The sequence below is a fragment of the Mycothermus thermophilus genome (genome assembly GCF_041956435.1).
Source record: "Mycothermus thermophilus strain CBS 625.91 unplaced genomic scaffold VTJ04scaffold_1, whole genome shotgun sequence".
NCBI classification, from domain to species: Eukaryota; Fungi; Ascomycota; class Sordariomycetes; order Sordariales; family Chaetomiaceae; genus Mycothermus; species Mycothermus thermophilus.
The window spans coordinates 4,014,114-4,035,066 of NW_027191427.1; the positions used below are offsets into that span (position 1 = coordinate 4,014,114).

At 56.3% G+C, this 20,953-nt stretch overlaps 8 protein-coding genes across 8 annotated transcripts; 5 read left to right on the forward strand and 3 right to left on the reverse strand.

Annotated features, from left to right (window-relative positions):
• Positions 1–1,232: 1,232 nt before the first annotated feature.
• VTJ04DRAFT_1498 (uncharacterized protein) lies at positions 1,233–3,719 on the forward strand (the record flags this gene model as incomplete). Its single annotated transcript, XM_069359191.1, has 5 exons — positions 1,233–1,319; positions 1,506–1,606; positions 1,675–2,427; positions 2,481–3,175; positions 3,280–3,719. 5 exons carry the CDS (start codon positions 1,233–1,235, stop codon positions 3,717–3,719), a joined length of 2,076 nt encoding a protein of 691 aa, XP_069224106.1.
• Positions 3,720–4,909: 1,190 nt separating this feature from the next.
• On the forward strand, positions 4,910–7,282 carry VTJ04DRAFT_1499 (uncharacterized protein; the record flags this gene model as incomplete). Its single annotated transcript, XM_069359192.1, has 2 exons — positions 4,910–6,008; positions 6,078–7,282. The coding sequence occupies 2 exons, from the start codon at positions 4,910–4,912 to the stop codon at positions 7,280–7,282; spliced, it is 2,304 nt and encodes a 767-aa protein (XP_069224107.1).
• A 542-nt stretch (positions 7,283–7,824) lies between these two features.
• On the forward strand, positions 7,825–8,586 carry VTJ04DRAFT_1500 (uncharacterized protein; the record flags this gene model as incomplete). Its single annotated transcript, XM_069359195.1, has 1 exon — positions 7,825–8,586. One exon carries the CDS (start codon positions 7,825–7,827, stop codon positions 8,584–8,586), a length of 762 nt encoding a protein of 253 aa, XP_069224108.1.
• A 264-nt stretch (positions 8,587–8,850) lies between these two features.
• On the reverse strand, positions 8,851–10,102 carry VTJ04DRAFT_1501 (uncharacterized protein; the record flags this gene model as incomplete). The annotated part of the gene is made up of 7 exons (XM_069359196.1): positions 8,851–9,069; positions 9,133–9,237; positions 9,309–9,397; positions 9,462–9,634; positions 9,695–9,739; positions 9,807–10,028; positions 10,089–10,102. The coding sequence occupies 7 exons, from the start codon at positions 10,100–10,102 to the stop codon at positions 8,851–8,853; spliced, it is 867 nt and encodes a 288-aa protein (XP_069224109.1).
• Positions 10,103–10,444: 342 nt separating this feature from the next.
• Positions 10,445–11,943, forward strand: VTJ04DRAFT_1502 (uncharacterized protein; the record flags this gene model as incomplete). The annotated part of the gene is made up of 2 exons (XM_069359197.1): positions 10,445–10,803; positions 10,872–11,943. 2 exons carry the CDS (start codon positions 10,445–10,447, stop codon positions 11,941–11,943), a joined length of 1,431 nt encoding a protein of 476 aa, XP_069224110.1.
• Positions 11,944–12,988: 1,045 nt separating this feature from the next.
• On the forward strand, positions 12,989–18,401 carry VTJ04DRAFT_1503 (DNA-directed RNA polymerase II subunit RPB1; the record flags this gene model as incomplete). The annotated part of the gene is made up of 3 exons (XM_069359198.1): positions 12,989–13,345; positions 13,429–18,308; positions 18,374–18,401. 3 exons carry the CDS (start codon positions 12,989–12,991, stop codon positions 18,399–18,401), a joined length of 5,265 nt encoding a protein of 1,754 aa, XP_069224111.1.
• Positions 18,402–18,507: 106 nt separating this feature from the next.
• VTJ04DRAFT_1504 (uncharacterized protein) lies at positions 18,508–18,877 on the reverse strand (the record flags this gene model as incomplete). Its single annotated transcript, XM_069359199.1, has 2 exons — positions 18,508–18,700; positions 18,747–18,877. 2 exons carry the CDS (start codon positions 18,875–18,877, stop codon positions 18,508–18,510), a joined length of 324 nt encoding a protein of 107 aa, XP_069224112.1.
• Positions 18,878–19,159: 282 nt separating this feature from the next.
• On the reverse strand, positions 19,160–19,675 carry VTJ04DRAFT_1505 (uncharacterized protein; the record flags this gene model as incomplete). The annotated part of the gene is made up of 2 exons (XM_069359200.1): positions 19,160–19,543; positions 19,613–19,675. 2 exons carry the CDS (start codon positions 19,673–19,675, stop codon positions 19,160–19,162), a joined length of 447 nt encoding a protein of 148 aa, XP_069224113.1.
• Positions 19,676–20,953: the final 1,278 nt, after the last annotated feature.

Genomic DNA, 20,953 nt, shown 5'->3' on the forward strand with positions numbered 1-20,953 from the left:
GATAGATGCGACTCGATGATGCGGAAAGTCGATGCTCTCGTCGATGAGCTGATAGGTTGGCGTGGTCGCGATGCAGATGCAAACTTAGGCGAGAAAGTGACGGTGCAGCTGTAGGGTTTTGCGATCGAGACGCGAAGAGGAACTCGAAGAGGTCGAAGTTGTTCGAGTTGGGTGGAAATTCGGCGGAAGTGGGGAGGAAGAGAAAGCCACGAGGGACCTGATAAACAAATCGGTTCCTGATTTGGCTTGACCATTAAGGTACCAAGAGCACAGACCACTTTCCATTCAACACCATTGGAAGTGAATAAGACGACAAAAGAACAATTGCGGTATTGTGTGTCTGATATCTGGAATATGCAGAAAACAGTGGTGAGAACAATAGCGCAAAGCCATAAGGTATCAAGAGTTTTTCAGATGAAAGAGCGCCGGTAGGCAGAGCATGCTGTTCCACGGTTGTTTGGTAGGTGAGAGTGCATACTCAGGACTTCATCCAGATCCCAGATCCCGTCAACTCGGGGCATTTGGTCTTCCCTTGCTATCAATGGCGTTTTGAATTCAAATAGTAACCAGTGAAAGGGAAATCAGTGGATATGGAAGATTGGGGATCACGAATCTATCAGATAACTGACGCCATTGTCCCTGGAATAGTCCTGGAGATTTTGCATGCTTAGAGTATGTTTGCTCTGGGATCCTGGGCCATGAACCCCCAACGATGCAGAGAAATCATCACCGTGTGTATTACAGTGCGAAACATACTATACACGTTGTGCCGGGCTCCAGTCTCCTCGGCCGGAAAAAGACCCACAGCTGCAATTGAGAATCGAATCGCATTTGCAGATGCCATCAAAGCTGCTGCTGGAATCCATCACCCGCCGACATCAAACGACCTTCATCCAGGGTGCATCTCGCTCATCCCTTGATAAAACCCCGAGTTTCTCCAAGTCCAAAACTCGATTGTGAGCTTGCTCTCGATGCCTCGTGCATGACTAAACTATCCAACCTCTGGTGACGACCATAGCGCCGTCGAGTGCGCGACCGCGAACTCTCATCCGGTCCTCTCCTTCAACGCGTCCCCCCGTCGTGACCCGCATCTCCGTTCGCGACCTATCGGGGCCGGACGCCGCGTTGTCGCCTCCGTGCGCCGTCGCATACCCCGCCGAAAACACCCACCCCGTTGAGCCTCGAGTCGCCGAAATAGCTCGCGCCTGCATCCGCGCTGCTCCCTTCGAACCATGGATAACAAGCGCAAGGCCAGCTCCTCAGGGGCTGGCATCGCAGATGGCGATGATCGCGCCACGAAACGCCTGAAAACCCCAGGTGTAAGTGTCCTTGCCGGCGCAGTCGTGCTTTTTTGATGCTCGACGGCGCCCTCACCCCGAGAAGGGGATGCCGTCGGCCATTGGCGCGCGACACTGAATCTCGCAGCCAGAGATGGCCTCCCAAGAAGACCAGCCTTTGGTGTCTTTGCATACTCGCCGAGGACCCTGAGGACTAACTCGCTGCAGCCTCCTTCAGACTACAACTTGATGCAGGGCGAAACCCGTGAGTCTACCACGGCTTACGGCCTGCACTTCCTCGACACCATCCGGAGGACAAAAGACAAGAGGTAACCCATCCTACCATCGTGTCCTCGGCTTTGGACATTCATTTGAACAAAATATTAACCTGTCGCAGTGGCCGACTCGTCGCTAGTTATTTCGAGTACCTGCTCCCTCGGGAAGAGAATGAGGAATACTACAAACGCATCCGCATGCCCATTTCCCTGCGCATCATCGAGCGCAAACTCCACAACCAGGAATTCAGCACCCTGTCCGAGCTCGAGAGTTACTTCAAGCGCATGGTCAACAACGCCAAGGAGTTCTACCCCAAGAACTCCGAAATCTTCGAAGATGCTGAACGCGTGCGCAAGGCTCTCAGCAACTATATGACCAAGACAAACCCCGCCTACAAGCTTATCCACGGCTATAGTTGTCAGGCTACCCCCGTCGTCGACACTTTCCCCGATCCCGAGTTCTACGCTGCACCCTCTACCATGCCTCCTGCCATTCCGAAGCCACCCAGGGGCGAAGCTCGGAAGGCCTCCGAGGAAAAGAAGGTGACCGAGAAGAGGATCGAGGAGAAACAGCCACAGGAGATCAAGGCGGAAGAAAGAACTGAGGCCACTCCGGCCACTCCGGACGCAGATGAGGATGCCGAAGGCGAGGACGACGATGAAGAGGACGACGGCCCGCGCAGAATCGTCCTGAAGAGGCGAGGGGGCCGAGGAAGTCGTGCCGATTCCGTTGAACAGGGTAGCGCTCGCAAGACGGACAAGACTGGCCGTGTCAAGGCCGACCACGAGTATGAGGGTGTACCGTATAAGGGCTTGACATTCCAGCAGGCCCAGGAGAAGATTGTCGAGGAGCTTATTCGCAAGCCGGATGGCCCGTAAGTCCACTTGAACTTTGCGTCTTCATGAACCACAACTCACCAGACAACAGGGACCCGTACTTCCTCGACTTTATCAATCTGCCCCCGCGCAGCTACAAGGATTACTTCGCCGTCATTCAAAACCCTCTTTCTCTGAAAGGCCTCCAAAAGCTCATCAAGGGAATCCACGGCCGGCAGCCTGCTACTGGTGTCAGCGACTTCAAGTCCTGGGCACAGTTGGAGGAAAAGGCCAGTCTACTTTGGAATAACGCCCATTTTTACAACGAGGAGGGCAGCGTTATCCATACTCTGGCCACCGAACTCAAGGAATGCTTCTACAAGGAACTCAATGAAGCCAAAGCCGTGGTTCCAGAACCTCCGCAGCCCAAGATTAAACTGAAGGTGACGCCCGGTCAAGAGCCAGCCGTCGCCTCCAAGAAAATCACCATTCATGTGGGCGGTTCTCGCAGCAGCACGGCAGCTTCGCCTGCGCCCGGGCCTTCGGCCGATGCTGGTTCTGATGCTGCCGGGAGCTCCCGAAAGGCGTCTCCCGCTGTGAGCAGCACACAGACTAGCTTCCAAGCCGCGCCACCGGCGCCTGCCCAGCAGATGGCAGGGCATGCCCAAACAAACGGCGTGGTTAACGGCGTCAAGGGTCCGTTACAGCCGCAAGCCGCCCAAGGACCGCCTCCGCTGCAGAATGGCCAGCCCCAACAGGCGCCAGTGTCGCCGATTTGGGACCAGCCGTTGCGTGCTCCTGGACGAGGTCAGTTATCACTCTCACTCATATCATCGTTAGGTTTTTTTTTTTTTTTTTTTTTTTTTTTTGTCGACCCGATCGATCAAACCATTGCTAACCCAGCTTTACAGGCCTCGCCGACGCTCTCCTCCCCAGCGTCCTCCTACGCACCCACCCGTCCCTACCGCAAAACTCGCCCGAGGCGCGTCTCCGGCGCGAATTCTTCGCCGACGCGCGCCTGGCCCACCAAAGCGTCGCCTTGCACATCCCCGGCACGCAATCGCGTCTGCAGCTCATCCCGCGCCTCGCGCCCTTCGAGCAACAAGGACGTCAGTACCGCATCTTCGTCCAGGTCAACGGCCAGATGGTCGGGCGCACCACGCCACTGCCCGTGCCGGACGACCCCCTCCCGCCCAACGCGTTGGTGTTTGATCTCGGTTTGCAGTACGGCGTGAATACGGTGCAGGTGACGGTGATTGCGAGCTTGCCGAAGGGGCAGAGGTTGCCGAACGGCGCTGAGGCGGAGGTGGAGAAGTTGGTGTTGTATTTGCAGTTGATGAGGGTTTATTAGGGAGGAGGTGGGGTTGCGAGGTAGGGGTTTGGTCGTTGGGAGAGAGAAAAGTAATGGTGTGCTTTGGGTTGTGGAATCATCAGGTTAGGGTGGCTGGTTTGGGCGGGCTTATGTGTGGTTCATGTGTGTACGTTAACTAGGTACTTGAGTATTTGTTCCGGTCGGACGGATGGAGGGACGGGTAGATGGCCGTCATGGCTTTTGTTGTCCTGTTTGTTGAGTTCTGTTGAGCATGGACTCATAGGTAATACAAATGGACTGAAACGGACTGAATGTGGATGATCTGGGATGTGAGAGGATCAGCCCAGCTGGGTTGGGAAGCAGGGCTCTATCTTATATGTCCTCTCCTATTAAGTACCATCGTGCTGTTATTTAGCTGCTTAAGAGAAAGTCAACCCCAAGATGTCTTTTCCAAAGTCAACTCGGATGATGTGTCAGACGGCCTTGGAGACAACCCCAAGTGCCAGAGCGTCGTTTACGTGGGACTTGAATGGTGTAGTTACAAAAGAAAATGAGGAGCAACGACAGGGGATAGACAACAAGACGGACCAGCATTGTCACCAACGCTTACGTTCCAGAGTGACGTGTTGACAACAATTGAGTCTTTGCGCGTCACAAATTGTTTACCAACACATGTGACATTCATTTGCTCTATCGGCACGTGATGCCTTCACTTTGAAGTGTTCATCATCTCCGGATGCGGCATCAGAATTGAGGAAAGAAAATGGGTACAGCCGAGCCCAAGGACAATGGGCTTCCTTCCCACTCCGTCGATGGCGGCGTTGTGGCCTGCTTTGTTTGTCAAGGACCAAGCTTCCACACCCATTCCGGCGCCGGTCTCATCGACATTGTCAAGACAAACGTGGCGTTGGCTTTGTTGTGTCGAGTCGTACATCAAAGCTCCGGCAGACACACTGACAATCTCGTTTCCTTTTCACAATGCTTCGTTTCGCATTTTTTTTAACTGGAGGCAGGAGAGAGACGCCCGAGGGTTTTTTATTAACTTCGTCTCGCTCACTTAGGCTCGTTCACTCCTATATAAACTAGCAGCTTGTGCTGGTTTAAGAGAGATCGAGTATTGTTGGCTCACTCTGTCCTGGTACGCAAAATCATTGAAGTGTCCCCGGGCGATACCGGCTCAAATATTCATCTATACATACCAAGCTCCAAACCACGACAATCGCTCGACAATGTCTCAGCGCCGCAACTTCGGCGGCGACCGCCAGCCATTACCAGAGCTCAGCAGCAATCCGCCTAAAGAGCTCAACATTCATGACCCGAATTCTCCTCATTTCGGCGGCTGGTTATTCCATAGAACCGAGGAAGAACTGAGAGAAATGAGATCTCGTCGGCCTGACCCCCTTTCGTTGCGCCCGCGCCGCAAAGAAAAATATGACCCCTTTCCCGAGCCAACGGATGGGATCAGAGGGACCAGGAGGAGTGATGACGAGGATGAGGAGGAAGAGGAAGAGGAAGAAGAGGAAGAAGAGGAAGAATACGACGACTACGAGGACTATGATGGGGACGGGCGTGCGCTGACCGAGAAACGGTCCAAACATCCTCTGTACCCCCGTAGAAGAGGACGTAAGCCCCACAGCCGCAGAGCGCGTCAGGACGGCGGCAGCAGACCGCCACGGGCCCGTCCTTACGGGGTACCTCGCCAGCAGGCGCGCGAGCCTCCGGTATCCGCCGTCTTCGAACCCCTCACCCGGCCCATCCTGCACTTCCTCAAGAAGCAGTTGGGGGTCCCGCTCCGCGAGGTTTCCGATATAGGCAAAAGGGGCTGGAGGCCCACGCGACTGCGGCTGCAGCCATACTGGCCGCGCGAGGACAAGGAGCTTGAGGACGAGTGGTACGAGAAGCTGTACGAGAAGCTTTGGGAGCGGGTGTGGAGAGTGTCGGAGAACTATTTCGGAGGCTTCAATTTCAAGGATGCCGCGGTGTACCTGGAGGAGCCGACAAACGGCGGGACACGCAAAGGCGAGGTGTGGAGGCTGCCTTTCGGGAGCTCGACGGGCGGGGCGGGGTTCAAGGAGGGAGGAAAGCTGGTCGGAGGAGAGGGATTCGATGAGGAGTTTCGGTGGTTTGTGCAGCAGGTGGCGGTGCAGGATAATAACGTTGCCGGGTGGGATGGACTGCTGCTCATAGGCGCGCTGAGGGAGGCGCTGGTGGCGGGGATTATCTTCAAGGTCCTGGAGATTGGGGTATTTGATGAGCTACTGTTTGGTGGGGATGAGAATCAGAAGAAGGCCCTACAGGCACAGGATGAGTACTTGATTGAGCATGACGGTGAGTTTATTCAGGGGGATGTTTTGGTGGCGTGTATGTCTCCTGAGAGACGATGGCTGACCAACGCAGGCTACCAACGCACCTATCTCCGCTCCCAAAACGTCCGTCCATTGTTGGCGGGAGACCGGCTGACGCCCTACTTCTGGCGCGATGTGGATAGGCTGACGGTCCAGCTTACGGCTCTCCTTGTCCCTCTGTTCCGGCTCGTGGATTGGTATTTCGGAGAGGCCGCCTCCAACCGGGAGCTTCGGGATTTGCACCAAAAGCTGCACGAAATTGTGGCCGAGGCAGCCTTCCTCTCGCTCGGCATCCGCTGGTCGCGAAACATCTTCTACTTCAAGTGGCCCGTTCCTGGTGAGGTCTGGGAAATCGACCAGGACCCCGTCAACGTCGCCTCTTTCAGACTTTCCGAGAAGCTGTCCAACCAGGCTGATAACCAGCGGCTCAAGCGTTTGAAAGAAGAAGTGCGGATGCATTGGGCCAGACTAGACCTCCGCGAGCAACGCGAACACAGTCGTAGCTTCCCGGACTGGCTCGCCGTTAAGAAACAGGACTTGATCGACTGGCTCAACAACTATTCCCCACCGACCGAGACAGATCTCAAGTGGAAACCCCATCGCATGGCCAAAGTTCAGATTGCCTGTCGGCCCACATTGCAGCGCTTCTTCCCTGCGGGCAGCCTCGACGAAAAGACCGGGCTTGCTGACCATGAGGGAATCACCACGCTGGCCAACTCCAAGGTGATTCACTACTACGGCGTGGCCAAGGACTCGGTGCGCGCCGGGCGCGACGGGCTCGACGACAGGCAGCCGACGCTGGACGAGTGGCTGAAACAGACCGAAGGGTGGTGGTGGCTGTGGCCGGGGAATTGGAGGAAGCCGACGCAGCAAGAGGTCATTTACTTCCTTGCAGGCTGGCTGTTCCTGGAATCCGTCGGGCTCGTCCTTTTCCCGCCGCTTGGGTGGCTCCTGCGTCTCATCAGGTCCGCGACGTGGAGCATCATTGAGGCCACTCTTCGGACTGCATGGTTCATCTTGGACGACTTCTGGTCGGTGGTAGTGAAGCAGACGATACGACAAGCGGCGGGCAAAGCAAACGAAAAAGTACAGGACGCAACCAGGAACCTGCTGTGGCGGCGGACTGCGGAGCCTGAAAGTAGCGGCTGGCTGAATTATGTGCCAGGTGCGGTAAAGAATGCAGCAAAGGTCTTGGGCTGGTCATCTGCTACGCCCACCGACAGTGAATGGACTCCCATGGCTAATTGGGAGGATTAAGTAGTAGGAGGACAGTTTGGGAAGAGGATGTGGAGGAGGATCGTGTAGTTTAAACTACCTTCGAAATGCGCACTTGATGTTCGGATATCGACTTGACAGAACCTCAACAGTCTGAACACTGCAGACGTGGAAAGGTGATGTTCTATGAGTGTTTGCCCTTGGTGTCTTGATGCACTGGATTGCCCGGAAAGGGTAAGGAGTCGTTGTTAACGGCACGCCTGCTGATTATGTCATCACCGGGGTCGGATGCCCCATAAGCCCCACTTATGCCAAGCCAAAATTTTGGATGCCGGCCAGGAACATTTGCGACCTTGAACTCGACAAAACTCCAGCCTTCAAGGTTCCAACTCGTCTATTTTTCACCATGCGATCCAGCTTGCGGTAGCGCCGCCTATGCTTCAACAGTCTGCAGAGACCTACCTCGAACTTAGAAATCAATTACCTATGATATAACTGACTCGAATCATCCTCATACCCCCTACCATCGCGCCGATCGCCCCCCATCACCGACCACTCGTCTCCCATCCCAAACCATCAGCACCATGAACGCCGAAGCCCTGCTCAAATCCCAGGGCTGGCGTGGCAAGGGCTACTCCCTCCACCCGACCGACAACTCCATTGGCTTGTCCCGGCCCTTGCTCATCTCGCGCACCACCGACGGCCGCGGCGTCGGCAGCAAGGCCTCCTACCACGCGACATCCGACCAGTGGTGGCTGCGGGCGTTCGACGAGAAGCTCAAAGGCCTGGACACATCGGCGGCGAAAAATGGCGGCGGCGTCGTGCAGACCGTCAAGACCGGCAAGTTGGACGCGGTGACGAGCACCGTCGGCGGCAAGGCCGGGAAGTACACGGGCGCGGCGGGGTTGTACGCGTGCTTTGTGAGGGGCGGTGTGTTGGAAGGGACGTTAGGCCTTATCGAGGACAAGAAGGACGGATCGACCGCGGGTGAATCGACGGATGCCACCCCCTCGACGTCCTCTTCGTCCTCTGAAAATGGAGACCAGAGTTCTTCCGGGAAGAAGAGGAAAAAGGAAGACCGACGGAGCGAGACCAGGGAGGAGAGACTTGCGCGCAAAGCGGCCAAGAGGATACGAAAGGAAGAGAAAGCCAAGCGGAAGGCGGCTGAAGCCGAGGCGAAGAGAAAGGCGGAGGAAAAGGCGGCTAAAAAGGCGTTGAAGAAGGCGAGGAGAGCGAACGAGACCAAGGAAGAGAGGCGAGCTAGAAAGGCGGAGAGGAGGGCAAGGAAAGAGGCGAAGAGGTTAAAGAGGCTCGCCGAGGAGAGGAAGAAAGCGGAACAGGGATGAAAGGTCCATGGGAGAGGTGTTGATGAAAGAATGGGTATTCATTGCCCTGTGCCCAACGTACATCCAGCCTGGACTGGCCCGGCGGTCAGGAGATATGCTCTCCTTTGGTGTGGAGAACAGCCATCCGACAGCGTACGCCGCCTGTTGGTCGCCATCCTGCCCTTCGGACATTGAGTTCTGGTAGGCTGGAGAGGCGAGGCATTGCGGTACATCTGCCGCAGAGCCGGGACACCCCCTATTGTAGTGACTGGCCATGACCGACATTCAGGGCTCCTTCGGGATCTTGCCAGGCTTGTTTGATAGTAACCAGGGCCGACGATCCCAAAAATCGTCCTTGATAATATCAAGGTGCTCAACCACAATTCTGGCTTTGGCGCGTCGTTTCCTGTCCTTCTCGTTCTGTGTCTTGGATTGCTCGACGGGCTCAGCCTGGTTTTCCACCTCGGCTACTGTGTTATGTGACCCGGGTTCGACGAGCTCGTACTGATACATGTGTCAGTGCCCTGTAATGTTCAAGGCTGATTCGACATCAAGGCCAATACTCACATCCCGGAATACCACACTGCCTTTCTTGAAGATCTCGGGCTCGTTGTTGTAGTTGATGCCGAACTTGGAGAAGAGGATCTCGTTCTTGTCTGAAGCAAATGTTCCCTACATTGTTGCATGTTTTGTGAGTATGGGCAAGCAGACTAGGAGGCGTTGTGGAAGGGGTATAATGTTACCTTGAGTGTCTTCTCTGCCTCGGTGCCGTCCATGCCACCAAGCTGTATGAGAGCCCAGAAGGTGGTGTTGTAGAGGTTGTTGATATGGCCTAGTTCGTGGCAAATTAGCATTTACTTCGGTTCTTGGCGTAAGTTTCGCATTTTGGGACTCACAGTCAACTTGTCTCCAGCTCATGTAGTCGCGTAGGTTTTGGACCGAAGGATAGCAGACTGCGCGACCGTCAAAGCTGGGCAAGGGCGGTGACAGCGGCGTGTCTGGGAAGAAAGATGACCAAAGATGGACATAGTAGCCAGTAAATGTTGAGACAATGGTTGATACTAGCTTGCTAATGTGGGCGAGCAAGTCAGGTTGAATCCATGCTCAGTTCATGTCTTGGATGCCATACCTTGATCGACGCTCAAAGAGAGTACACGACTTGTGGAAGACAAAGCTAGATTGACGTTAGCAAGAGCCCAATAGAGCCCAACTACATGAGCGGAGGCTGGTGGGAAACACACCTGTACTCGTCGCTGACGCCATAGGCGATGGTGATGTCTGGGAGCTCCGCCATGACGGCACGAGCAGCGGCGTTCATGAGATCAAGAGCCCGGCGGTCATTGGGCTTCTCCCAGCCATATTTATTGGCGAATTTTGTGAAGCCTCGGCCGTCGATGCGGACCACGATCCATGTGTTGGGGAGCAGGTTGTCGGGCTGCTCAAACTGTTTTACATATTCAAACCTTGATGGCCGGTGTTAATCTTGATGGTTCATAATGGGATCCGGTTGAGACGCTACGTACTTGGAGTTCGCCATGATAGATGATGGTCAGCTAAGGCACTTCAACTAAGAGTTGTGGCTCAAAGCAGACATAACTCGAGACATGGAAGTGTCACGACTTAGAGACAAGATCCGGTGGAAGGTGAAGTCCCCCACCCCGCAACGGTCCGTCCCTGAGGTGCGCTTCTCATCGGCGGGGTCCTTGCTTCTTCGTTTCTTGGCATCGATCCGGGCTTCTGGGATCTGCCTCGGACTAGGTGGGACCTGCAGCCTTGCAGCTCCAGGACTTCCAATTCCTCCCTTGTGCCTCAGCCTCGTCGCGACAACACTTCATGTCCAAGGTCACCGTTCTCGACCCCTTGGACGCCGCACCAAACCATGAACTACCTCCTATCCGACGACTACCTTCTCCAAGACTACCCAGAAAACATCACCCACACCATCCGATCCGGTCATTCGACATGCGTCCGCTTCAACCGCAAGGGCGACTTTCTCGCCTCGGGCCGCGTTGACGGCACCGTCGTCATCTGGGATCTCGAGACCATGGGCGTGGCTCGCAAACTCAGAGGCCACTCTCGGAATATAACATCACTCAGCTGGTCGCGATGCGGGAGATACTTGCTTTCGGCCTGCCAAGGGTGGAAGGTCATTCTCTGGGACCTAAAAGACGGGAAACGATATCGCGAGGTGCGCTTTCGCGCTCCTGTCTACGGCGCCGAGTTACACCCATGGAACCAGTACGTACCCAATTATCCAGCCTTCGTCTCTACCTTATCATGAGATTTCTGATGTTGTATGTGTGCAGTCTCCAGTTCGCCGCCGCCCTGTTCGAGGACCAACCAATGCTCGTCGACATTGCCGAACCCATTGAGGTGCGATACGTGCTCCCGTCAGTCCCAAAGCGAACAACGACATACCCAGATGCCGATGCAGCGCAGCGAGAAAAGCAAGCAAAAGAAGATGCAAAGAATATGACCACGGCCATTGTCTACACGGCGTCAGGAGACCACCTGCTCGCAGGCACAACTAAAGGAAGACTGAACATCATCGATGCGCGGACGCGAGAAATCATCTACTCGGAAAAGATAGCCGGCGGTGTCATCACGACTCTCCGCCTGACCGAGTCAGGAAAGGAGCTCCTCGTCAACGCGCAGGATCGTATTATTCGAACCTTCATCGTACCCAACCTCTCGGCACCCGACCTTGATCCAGACACCATCCAGTTGCCCCTAGAACACAAGTTCCAGGACGTGGTCAATCGGCTATCGTGGAACCACGTCGCATTCAGTGCCACGGGCGAATACGTCGCTGCGTCAACCTACAACAATCACGAGCTGTACATCTGGGAGCGCCAGCACGGCAGCTTGGTACGCATGCTCGAAGGCCCGAAAGAGGAACAAGGTGTCATAGAGTGGCACCCGCACCGCGCGATGCTGGCTGCGTGCGGGCTTGAGACAGGGCGGATCAATATCTGGTCTGTCACAACGCCACAGAGATGGTCGGCGCTGGCACCGGATTTCGTCGAGGTCGAGGAGAATGTCGAGTACATAGAGCGCGAGGACGAGTTTGACATCCATCCGCAGGAAGAGATTCAAAAGAGGAGACTGGATCAGGAAGACGAGGATGTGGATGTGTTGACAATAGGGGAGAATGGTGGGGGGATGATGGATGACGGAGTGGATGGGTTCCGGATGCCCATCTTGTTTAACTTGGGCGAGTCCGATAGTGAGGAGGAGTTCATCAATGTGTCTTTGGGGACACTGAGGAGAAAGAGTCCTGGGGATCACGATGAAGGGGACTTAACCGGCGGCGAGGAGAAGACAGGGAAGAAGGCCGGAGGGGGGACGGGTGGGAGAGCGCGTGGGAGGAAGAAGTGATACCCGGGCCGTATTTGGCCGTCGAGTTGAACTGGAAGCTATGGAAGTGATTGATCTGTTATCCCATTCTAAACCGTGATGATTATAAAAAAGGCGGGTCCTATTCAAAGCTTGTGACGCTGTTCTTGTACTCCGTAATGTTGCCGTTGTCATTTTTCGTGATCTGGCTAAGATGGTTGTTCCAGCTCAAGGCAGCTCCAGGTTGCGCTGAGCTCGGGCGAATTGAGGACGCCAGCTTGAATGGGTTTAGCGTGGTCCCATGTGGGTCCTAAGGTTTGCCAGGTGCCTGGCCTCAGCGTTTTGGCGGCTTCCCCCAGGCGGTCTTGGCGCCCCAAGTTTGGAAGCGGCCGCGCCTCACCTCTGCTTTGTCAGGTCTTGGTCCCTCGAACTTTTCGAACTCTGGCGTCTCCTTTCTCCCCCAAACCTCCATCCGCCATCAACCGCGTCTCCCTCCGCCATCCCCCCGGTATCGCAACATCGCGTCACGACATCGCCAACCACGTTCTTGTCGTGCACTCAAGCCCGACAAGAATTCCGACGACGTGTTGATTGCGAAATTCCGGCTCCATCGATTTTCTCCGGGCCGCGGGCGACCAGAGAAGACCGTCATCAAGTCGAGTCAATAGCCAGATCGCTGCTTCGGGCCTGCTGGCCTGGGAAGCAGGACGTGGAGGAGGCCCGAGCAGTCGAGCCAAACCATCGAATTCTCGAAATCGACGTCATTCCACGTCATCTCATTTACTCACACTGACCTCCCGACACCGAGCGCGCGTCACGTCGGGCGAGTCTGTGCGAGCGATTCCATTCTCTATTTCTGCGAGCCGCCTTTTCCGTTTGGCACTACATTGCAACTTTCTCAGCAACGAAAAACATCATTCGCATCGTGCGCATCTCGAAAAAAAAATCGCGACCGACACTTTCCCTTCATCGGCATTCGATTTCCGTCAACCTTTTCATCAGCGCGACTTCTGATCCGTTCTCATCCATCAATTTCCACCTTCCATTGTAATTAATTTCCATCGGATACACCGATCAAACCTTAATCATGGCGAACCTCATTTTCGCGCACTCGAGTGCGCCCCTGCGCACCATCCAAGAGATCCAGTTCGGCCTCCTCTCTCCCGAGGAAATCAAGGCCATGAGCGTCTGCCACATCCTCTACCCAGAGACCATGGATGAGACGCGTACCAAGCCTCGCGATGGCGGTCTCAACGACCCACTTCTCGGATCTGTCGACAGGCAGTTCAAGTGCAAGACATGCGGCGAGAACATGACCGAGTGCCCGGGTCACTTCGGCCACATCGAGCTTGCTCGTCCCGTCTATCACCCCGGTTTCATCCGTCGCACCAAGAAGATCCTCGAGGTGGTCTGCCACAACTGTAGCAAGGTTTTGGCCGATCGGGTATGTGGCAGCTGAACATGCACCGTTGAGGGGGCGAAGTGGTCGGCTTGCCATGGGCGCGTGTGTGCTGACCTCCATCACAGTCTGACCCGCAGTATGCTGCCGCGATGCGCATCCGCGATCCCAAGGTCCGCTTCAAGCGCGTCTGGGAAATCTGCAAGACCAAGAAGCGCTGCGACAACGACCCGCCCAAGCAGGCCGAGGACGGCGAGTTCAACCCGAACGGTGACACCACCAACGTCCCAACTCAGGGTCACGGAGGGTGCGGCAACATCCAGCCGACTATTCGTCAGCAGGCTCTCACTCTCTGGGCCCAGTGGGAGAGGAAGGACGACGAGGGCGTCAAGGTGAAGGAGAAGAAGATGATCACGCCCGAGATGGCGCTCAACATCTTCCGCCGCATGACGGACGAGGAGATGATTGACATTGGCCTGAACATCTCCCAGGCCCGCCCCGAGTGGATGATTATCACAGTGTTGCCTGTCCCGCCTCCGCCCGTCCGCCCTAGCATCTCAATGGACGGCACCGGCACGGGTATGCGGAACGAAGACGACCTGACGTACAAGCTCGGTGACATTATTCGTGCCAACGGCAACGTCAGGCAAGCCATTGCCGAGGGTTCGCCCCAGCACATCATCAGCGACTTCGAAAGCCTTCTCCAGTACCACGTCGCCACCTACATGGACAACGACATTGCCGGCCAACCGCAGGCTCTTCAAAAGAGCGGCCGTCCCGTTAAAGCCATCCGGGCTCGTCTCAAGGGCAAGGAGGGCCGCCTTCGTGGCAACTTGATGGGCAAGCGCGTCGACTTTTCAGCCCGTACTGTCATTACTGGCGACGCAAACATTTCCCTTGATGAGGTCGGCGTGCCTCGCAGCATCGCCCGCACTCTGACGTACCCGGAGACGGTGACGCCCTACAACATTGCCAAGCTCACCAAGCTCGTCCAGAACGGACCCAACGAGCATCCTGGCGCTCGCTTTGTTGTCCGCTCCGATGGCACCCGCCTTGACTTGCGCCACTACCGTCGCGCCGGCGCCGTGCAACTCGAGTACGGCTGGAAGGTGGAGCGCCACTTGATGGATGGCGATTACATCATCTTCAACCGTCAGCCCTCGCTGCACAAGGAGTCCATGATGGGTCACCGCGTCAAGGTCATGCCCTACTCAACCTTCCGCCTCAACCTGTCCGTCACTTCTCCCTACAACGCCGATTTCGACGGTGACGAGATGAACTTGCACGTTCCCCAGACTGAGGAGACCCGCGCCGAAGTCAAGGAGCTCTGCATGGTTCCTCTCAATATCGTCTCGCCCCAGCGTAACGGTCCCTTGATGGGTATCGTCCAAGATACGCTGGCCGGTGTTTACAAGCTCTGCCGTCGCGATGTGTTCCTCACCAAGGAGGAGGTCATGAACCTGATGCTCTGGGTTCCGGACTGGGACGGCGTCATCCCTATTCCTGCCATCCACAAGCCACGTCCTCGCTGGACCGGCAAGCAGATCATTAGCATGATCATTCCCAAGATCATCAACATCCACATGGGCTCTGAGTCTCCGGACAAGGATCATCCTTTCAAGGACGACGGCCTCCTCATTCAGCAGGGCGAGGTCATCTACGGCCTTCTGTCCAAGAAGAGCGTCGGCGCGGCCGGCGGCGGTATAGTCCACCTCTGCTACAACGAGCTTGGACCCCAGGGCGCCATGGACTTTCTTAATGGGTGCCAGCGCGTCGTGAACTACTGGTTGCTCCATAACGGTCACAGCATTGGCATTGGCGATACCATCCCCGACCCCAAGACGATCGAGCTCATCGAGAAGCACATCAACGAGGAGAAGGAGGAAGTCCGCAAGCTGACCCTCCAGGCTACGAACAACCAGCTCGAGCCGCTCCCCGGTATGAATATTCGTGAGACCTTTGAGAACAAGGTCTCGGCTGCCCTTAACAGGGCTCGTGACAAGGCCGGTACGTCGGCCGAGAAGAGTTTGAAGGACCTGAACAACGCCGTCACCATGGCTCGTTCTGGCTCCAAGGGCTCGTCCATCAACATCTCGCAGATGACTGCCCTGGTCGGTCAGCAGATTGTCGAAGGCAAGCGCATTCCCTTCGGTTTCAAGTACCGCACCCTGCCGCACTTCACAAAGGACGATTACTCTCCCGAAGCCCGCGGCTTCGTCGAGAACTCGTACCTCCGCGGCTTGACGCCTACTGAGTTCTTCTTCCACGCCATGGCTGGTCGTGAAGGTCTCATCGATACTGCCGTCAAGACGGCAGAAACGGGTTACATCCAGCGTCGCTTGGTCAAGGCGCTCGAGGATGCCGAGGCCCGCTACGACGGCACGGTGCGTAACTCGCTCGGCGATATCATCCAGTTCATCTACGGCGAGGACGGTCTGGACGGCATCGCCATCGAGAAGCAGCGCGTCGACCACATGAATCTGTCCAACAAGGCGTTCGAGAAGCGCTTCCGTCTCGACGTCATGGATCCGACAAGCTCGGGTCCCGCGCTCGATGCTCTCGAGTACGGTCGCGAGATGGCCAGCGACCCTGCCGTCCAAGAGCTTCTGGACCAGGAATACGAGCAGCTCCTGGCCGATCGGAAGCTTCTGCGCGAAGTCAACAAGCGCAAGGGCGCCGAGGATAACATGCAGTTGCCCCTCAACGTCGCGCGTATCATAGAGACTGCCAAGAAGCTCTTCAAGGTGGATGACTCTCACCGTAGCGACCTCACGCCCAGCGACGTCATCCCCGCGGTCCGCGCTCTGCTTGATCGCATGGTGGTCGTTCGCGGTGATGATCCCATTTCCAAGGAGGCCGACTACAACTCGACCATCCTGTTCAAGTGCCAGCTGCGCTCGCGCTTGGCGTACAAGCGCCTTGCTGTCGAGCAGCGCATCAACAAGCTGGCATTTGAGCATATCCTCGGCGAGCTCGAGAACCGCTGGCAACGCGCCATGGTCGCTCCTGGTGAGATGGTTGGTGTCTTGGCTGCCCAGTCCATCGGTGAGCCCGCCACTCAGATGACCCTCAACACCTTCCACTTCGCTGGTGTGTCGTCCAAGAACGTCACGCTCGGTGTCCCGCGTCTCAAGGAAATTCTCAACGTCGCGAAGGACATCAAGACGCCGTCCATGGTCGTCTACTTGGATAAACAGAACGCGACCCAAGAGGATGCCAAGCGCATGCGTAACGTTGTCGAACACACCAGCTTGCGTTCGGTCACCGCCATGACGGAGATCTACTACGATCCGGATATCACGTCAACGACCATTCCAGAAGATTACGACATGGTGGAGTCGTACTTCCTGATTCCAGACGCCTCGGACCAGGAATCGATTGAGAACCAGTCGCGCTGGTTGTTGAGGATCACTCTCGATCGCCAGAAGATGCTCGACAAGGGTCTGCGTGTCGAAGACGTGGCTCAGGTCATCAAGGAGGAATACCGTAGGGACGTAGCCGTCATCTTCAGCGATAACAACGCCGAGGAGATGGTAATCCGTATCCGCGTCATTCGGCAGGCTGACGACAAAGACGAGGATGGCAACCAGATCATCGAGGATGATGTCATGCTTAAGCGGCTTGAAAAGCACCTCCTTGACAGCTGCACCCTGCGTGGCGTGAAGGGCATCGAGCGCGCTTTCTTGAACAAGGGCACCAAGGTCGTTGAGCGCGCCGACGGGTCCCAGGTGCAGATCAAGGACGCGCCTGACTGCACCGAGTGGTACCTCGACACTCAGGGCACAGCGCTGCGTGAAGTGCTCACCATCGAGGGCGTCGACGCGAGGCGCACTACGACCAACGACCTGTACCAGATCGTCGACATGCTGGGCATCGAGGCCGCCCGTGCTGCCCTCCTTTCCGAGTTGACCCAGGTGCTTGCCTTCGACGGTTCCTATGTCAACCATCGCCATCTGGCGCTGCTTGTTGATGTCATGACGTATCGTGGCAGTATTGCCGCCGTGACACGTCATGGTATCAACCGCGCCGACACGGGTGCTCTCATGCGCTGCTCGTTCGAAGAGACAGTGGAGATCTTGCTCGAGGCCGCCGCTGTTGGCGAGCTCGATGACTGCCGTGGTATTTCGGAGAACGTCATGTTGGGCCAGATGGCTCCTATGGGCACTGGCCACTTTGACGTGCTTCTCGATCCCAAGATGCTTGAGACCGTCATTTCTGACAACTCTCGCATGGGCTTGATGCCCGGCATGACCATCAAGGGTGCCCAGTTGGAGGGTGCTGCTACGCCTTACGACACGGGCTCGCCCTTGGCGGACGAGGGTTTCATGGGTGGCTACTCGCCGACGCCTGGCAACTTCTCGCCCATCCAGGGTGGCGGCTCCGAGAGCCCGAGCGGGTTTGGCACCGAGTACGGCGGTGGCTTCGGCTCGAGCACCGTCAACCCGTACGCCACGAGCCCGCGTGCCACCAGTCCGTTCTCGACATCTCCGACCTCGCCGTTCAACTACGGCGGGTACTCGCCCTCGTCTCCTGCGGGTTACTCGCCTACCTCGCCTCTTATCGGGGCTGGTCGCTATGCCTCGAGCCCGCAGTTCAGCCCTTCGTCGCCGTCGTTCTCGCCAACTTCGCCCATGCTCCGGCCTGGGAGCCCGACGAGCCCCAACTACTCCCCGACTTCCCCGAGCTACTCGCCGGCCTCGCCTGCCGCGGCCAGGCACTACTCTCCGACCAGCCCCGCGCAGTTCAACTCCCCTACCAGCCCGAGCTACTCGCCTACTAGCCCGAGTTACAGCCCGGCCTCGCCGGCGTTCCAGGCCACGAGCCCCAGTTACAGCCCAGCTTCGCCAACGTGGTCGCCGACCAGCCCGAACGCGTACTCGCCGACCAGCCCGGCGTTCCACAGGAGCCCTGGGCAGCAGATGTCACCTACCAGCCCGGGCTATTCACCGACGAGCCCGAGCTTCTCGCCCAGGACGCCGGGGAGACAGCCGGGTAGTGGGGATCAATAGTGAGTGTTCTCTTGTGGTATTTTGTCAGTGAATGAGAAATGGTGGCTAACCTGCTGGATTGTAGCTCGCCTACCTCTCCTCAGAACGATTAAGCGGTTGAGGGGAATGTGCTTTGGCATGATCAACTTGATGGCAGCTCTGCTATGATGGTGAGGTTTGATCGGGGAGAGTGATGAAACGAGACGAGCGAAGACGAGATTATGAGTTTCCATGGAAGGACGATATTGAATGCCAGGTGCCGAAAAGGACTGGCAATTTTGAAGACGGATCGAGTTTGTGTTTCTGGGGGCGATGAATGATGGCTGGGCGGGCGGGAGGATGACCATCGGAAGAGAAGCGGGTTGGGTTTTTCTCTGCTTCATGTGTTTTCTTATTCTTGTAATCCTTTGGCCTTGCGTTTTTCGGGTCGTTTGCCGTTTTGCTCTTGTTCAAGTCACCAAGGTTGCGAGCTACTTAGACCGGATTTCGCATTTTCGTTGGCGGATACCACACTGTGGTTTTCAGAAAGGAGGATGACTGGTGGATGGCGGATGGGAGACTGGCCAAACAAAATATGAAATATGAGCATGGTGATGGTGAAGATGAAGCAAATGAAAACTGGAGAGGAGGCCTAAAGTTGTTATGTAAATAATAGAAATTAGAGGGTTTTAACTTCAGTGTGTTCCTTCTGCTGTGTTTGTGAATCTCTTCAATATTGAAGTCTATTCAGTATGCCTGGTCAACTCTCAGCCAAGGGGTATCAAATCCATAACCTCCCAGTTTTCTCATGCTCGTACGGAGTAATATTTTCATCGTCATATTACCCACTGCTTTCCCCCTGTTGTCCTGCTCAACAGACAACTTGTCGTACTCACTCCACCTGCACCTCCCCGCCTTCCACCCCTTTCTTCCCAGCTCCCAATTCCCCCTCTTTCGGCTTACACGTCACAGCCCCTTCTTCTTGCTCTTCCTTTTTCCTCTTCGCCTCGGCCTCTTCGGGTGTGATCGTCCTCAGCTGCAAGGCGTGAATGCCCCCTTCGCGGTTCATCTCGTCGCGCAGCAGTGAGTAGACGAGACGGTGCCGGGCGGGCTGGGCCTTGCCGCGGAACGCTTCGGAGGTGATGAAGATGCGGAAGTGTGTCTCGCGCGCGACGGTGGGGGAAGGGGATTGGTAGGACTGCATGGCGGCGTGGTGGGCGTGGAGGTGCGAGTCGTTGTGGATTTCGAGGTGGAGGGGTTGGAGGGTAGATGTGATCTGGAAGGGAGGATGGGTCAGGAATGCCGGAGTTGGGTATTGGTAAGCTTAGGCAGGTAAGGTAGGTACCTTCTCACGAATTGCATCTTCAATGGGGGTCAGGACGGTTGGTGTCTGGGATGGGGAAGCCATGGTGGACGAGTATCTGGATGGCCGGACGGCAGCTCGGGCGAGACCGAGTGCGGTACGGCGAAGCATTGGGGTTTGAGGAAGGTTGCAAATACCGAGTCCGGTACTCTGAGTGGCGGAAATATGGAACTCTGTGAGTGAAAGAGGAGGTGAAATGGTACGGTGGTTGCAGCAGTGATGTTCCAGGCCTGGTTGAGGTTGTTGGAGTCGGGTGTACAGAGCAGATGCCGGTGGAGAGTGGCATGCAGACATGGATGGCACAGAAGCTCGGCGGATCGGGACGCAGATTCACCGCCCGCCCCGCATTTCGCAAGGTCCCGCCGTTTTCCAGTGGGGCAAGCCGCTAAAGTCTCAGCGATGGGTCCTGATTTTCTGGTTCAACGATGGTCCGGACCCGAAAGCCGAACGTTGAATTTGAGTGTGTCCATGGCCTGCAGAAGAGTGACGTCTGGGACTCGACAAGCTCAGGTCATTGGAACCTGGAAACCCGGAATCTTTGGACCTTCGGAACTCAGTCAATTGCCGACCAGCAACATCAACCAACATCAAGTCTAAACATCAAACATAACCTTGCAACATCGAGGGACTCACGAGACATTTCAGGCGCCTTAGTCAGAATAACGTCACCAGTGCTATTGCTCTACAACCCGGTACTCCTCCAGCTGGCCTGTCGTCGTCGTCAGCCATTTAATTCCATCCCGCGTTTTTTCTCCTGCGGCCCATCCCGCGCAGCAATTCACTTGGAAGCGCTCCTGTCCCGATTCGCGGGTCGGATGCACTCTCGGGCCAAGAATTGATGCGCGGTGTTTGCGCTCGGGAGATTGCCGGCCGGGTTGCATTCAACTAAGACACCATCCAGAGATCCACAAGACGTCGTCATCGCAGCAAGGCTGTATGTATGTACATACGCATTTTTGCTAGGTGCTCTGGTTGCATCTGGGATTCAAACCGATGACTGTGTTAGGGAGGACTCAACGGGCATCACAACAGCGGCTTAGTTAACGGGGCGGTTTGTGCTAGGTATCGATATCAAGGGTCCACGGGTTTCTCGTCTTGACTGGCTCCACCCCCCTGACTGGACCTGACTGGCGTCCATCTGGTCGGACTAACCGTCTCTGCGTCGCCTGGTTCTGGGTTATTTTTTTTTGTCTGCGTTCCCCGGCCGTGGGACCCTTGAGCCGCGGAATCTGGCCTGGTTCACGGCGTTGTGGAACGCTTCAGCCCTCCACTCCAGCTCCTCCGCACCCTCCACTTCCTCCAACGCCCCTCTGCCGTCCTGCT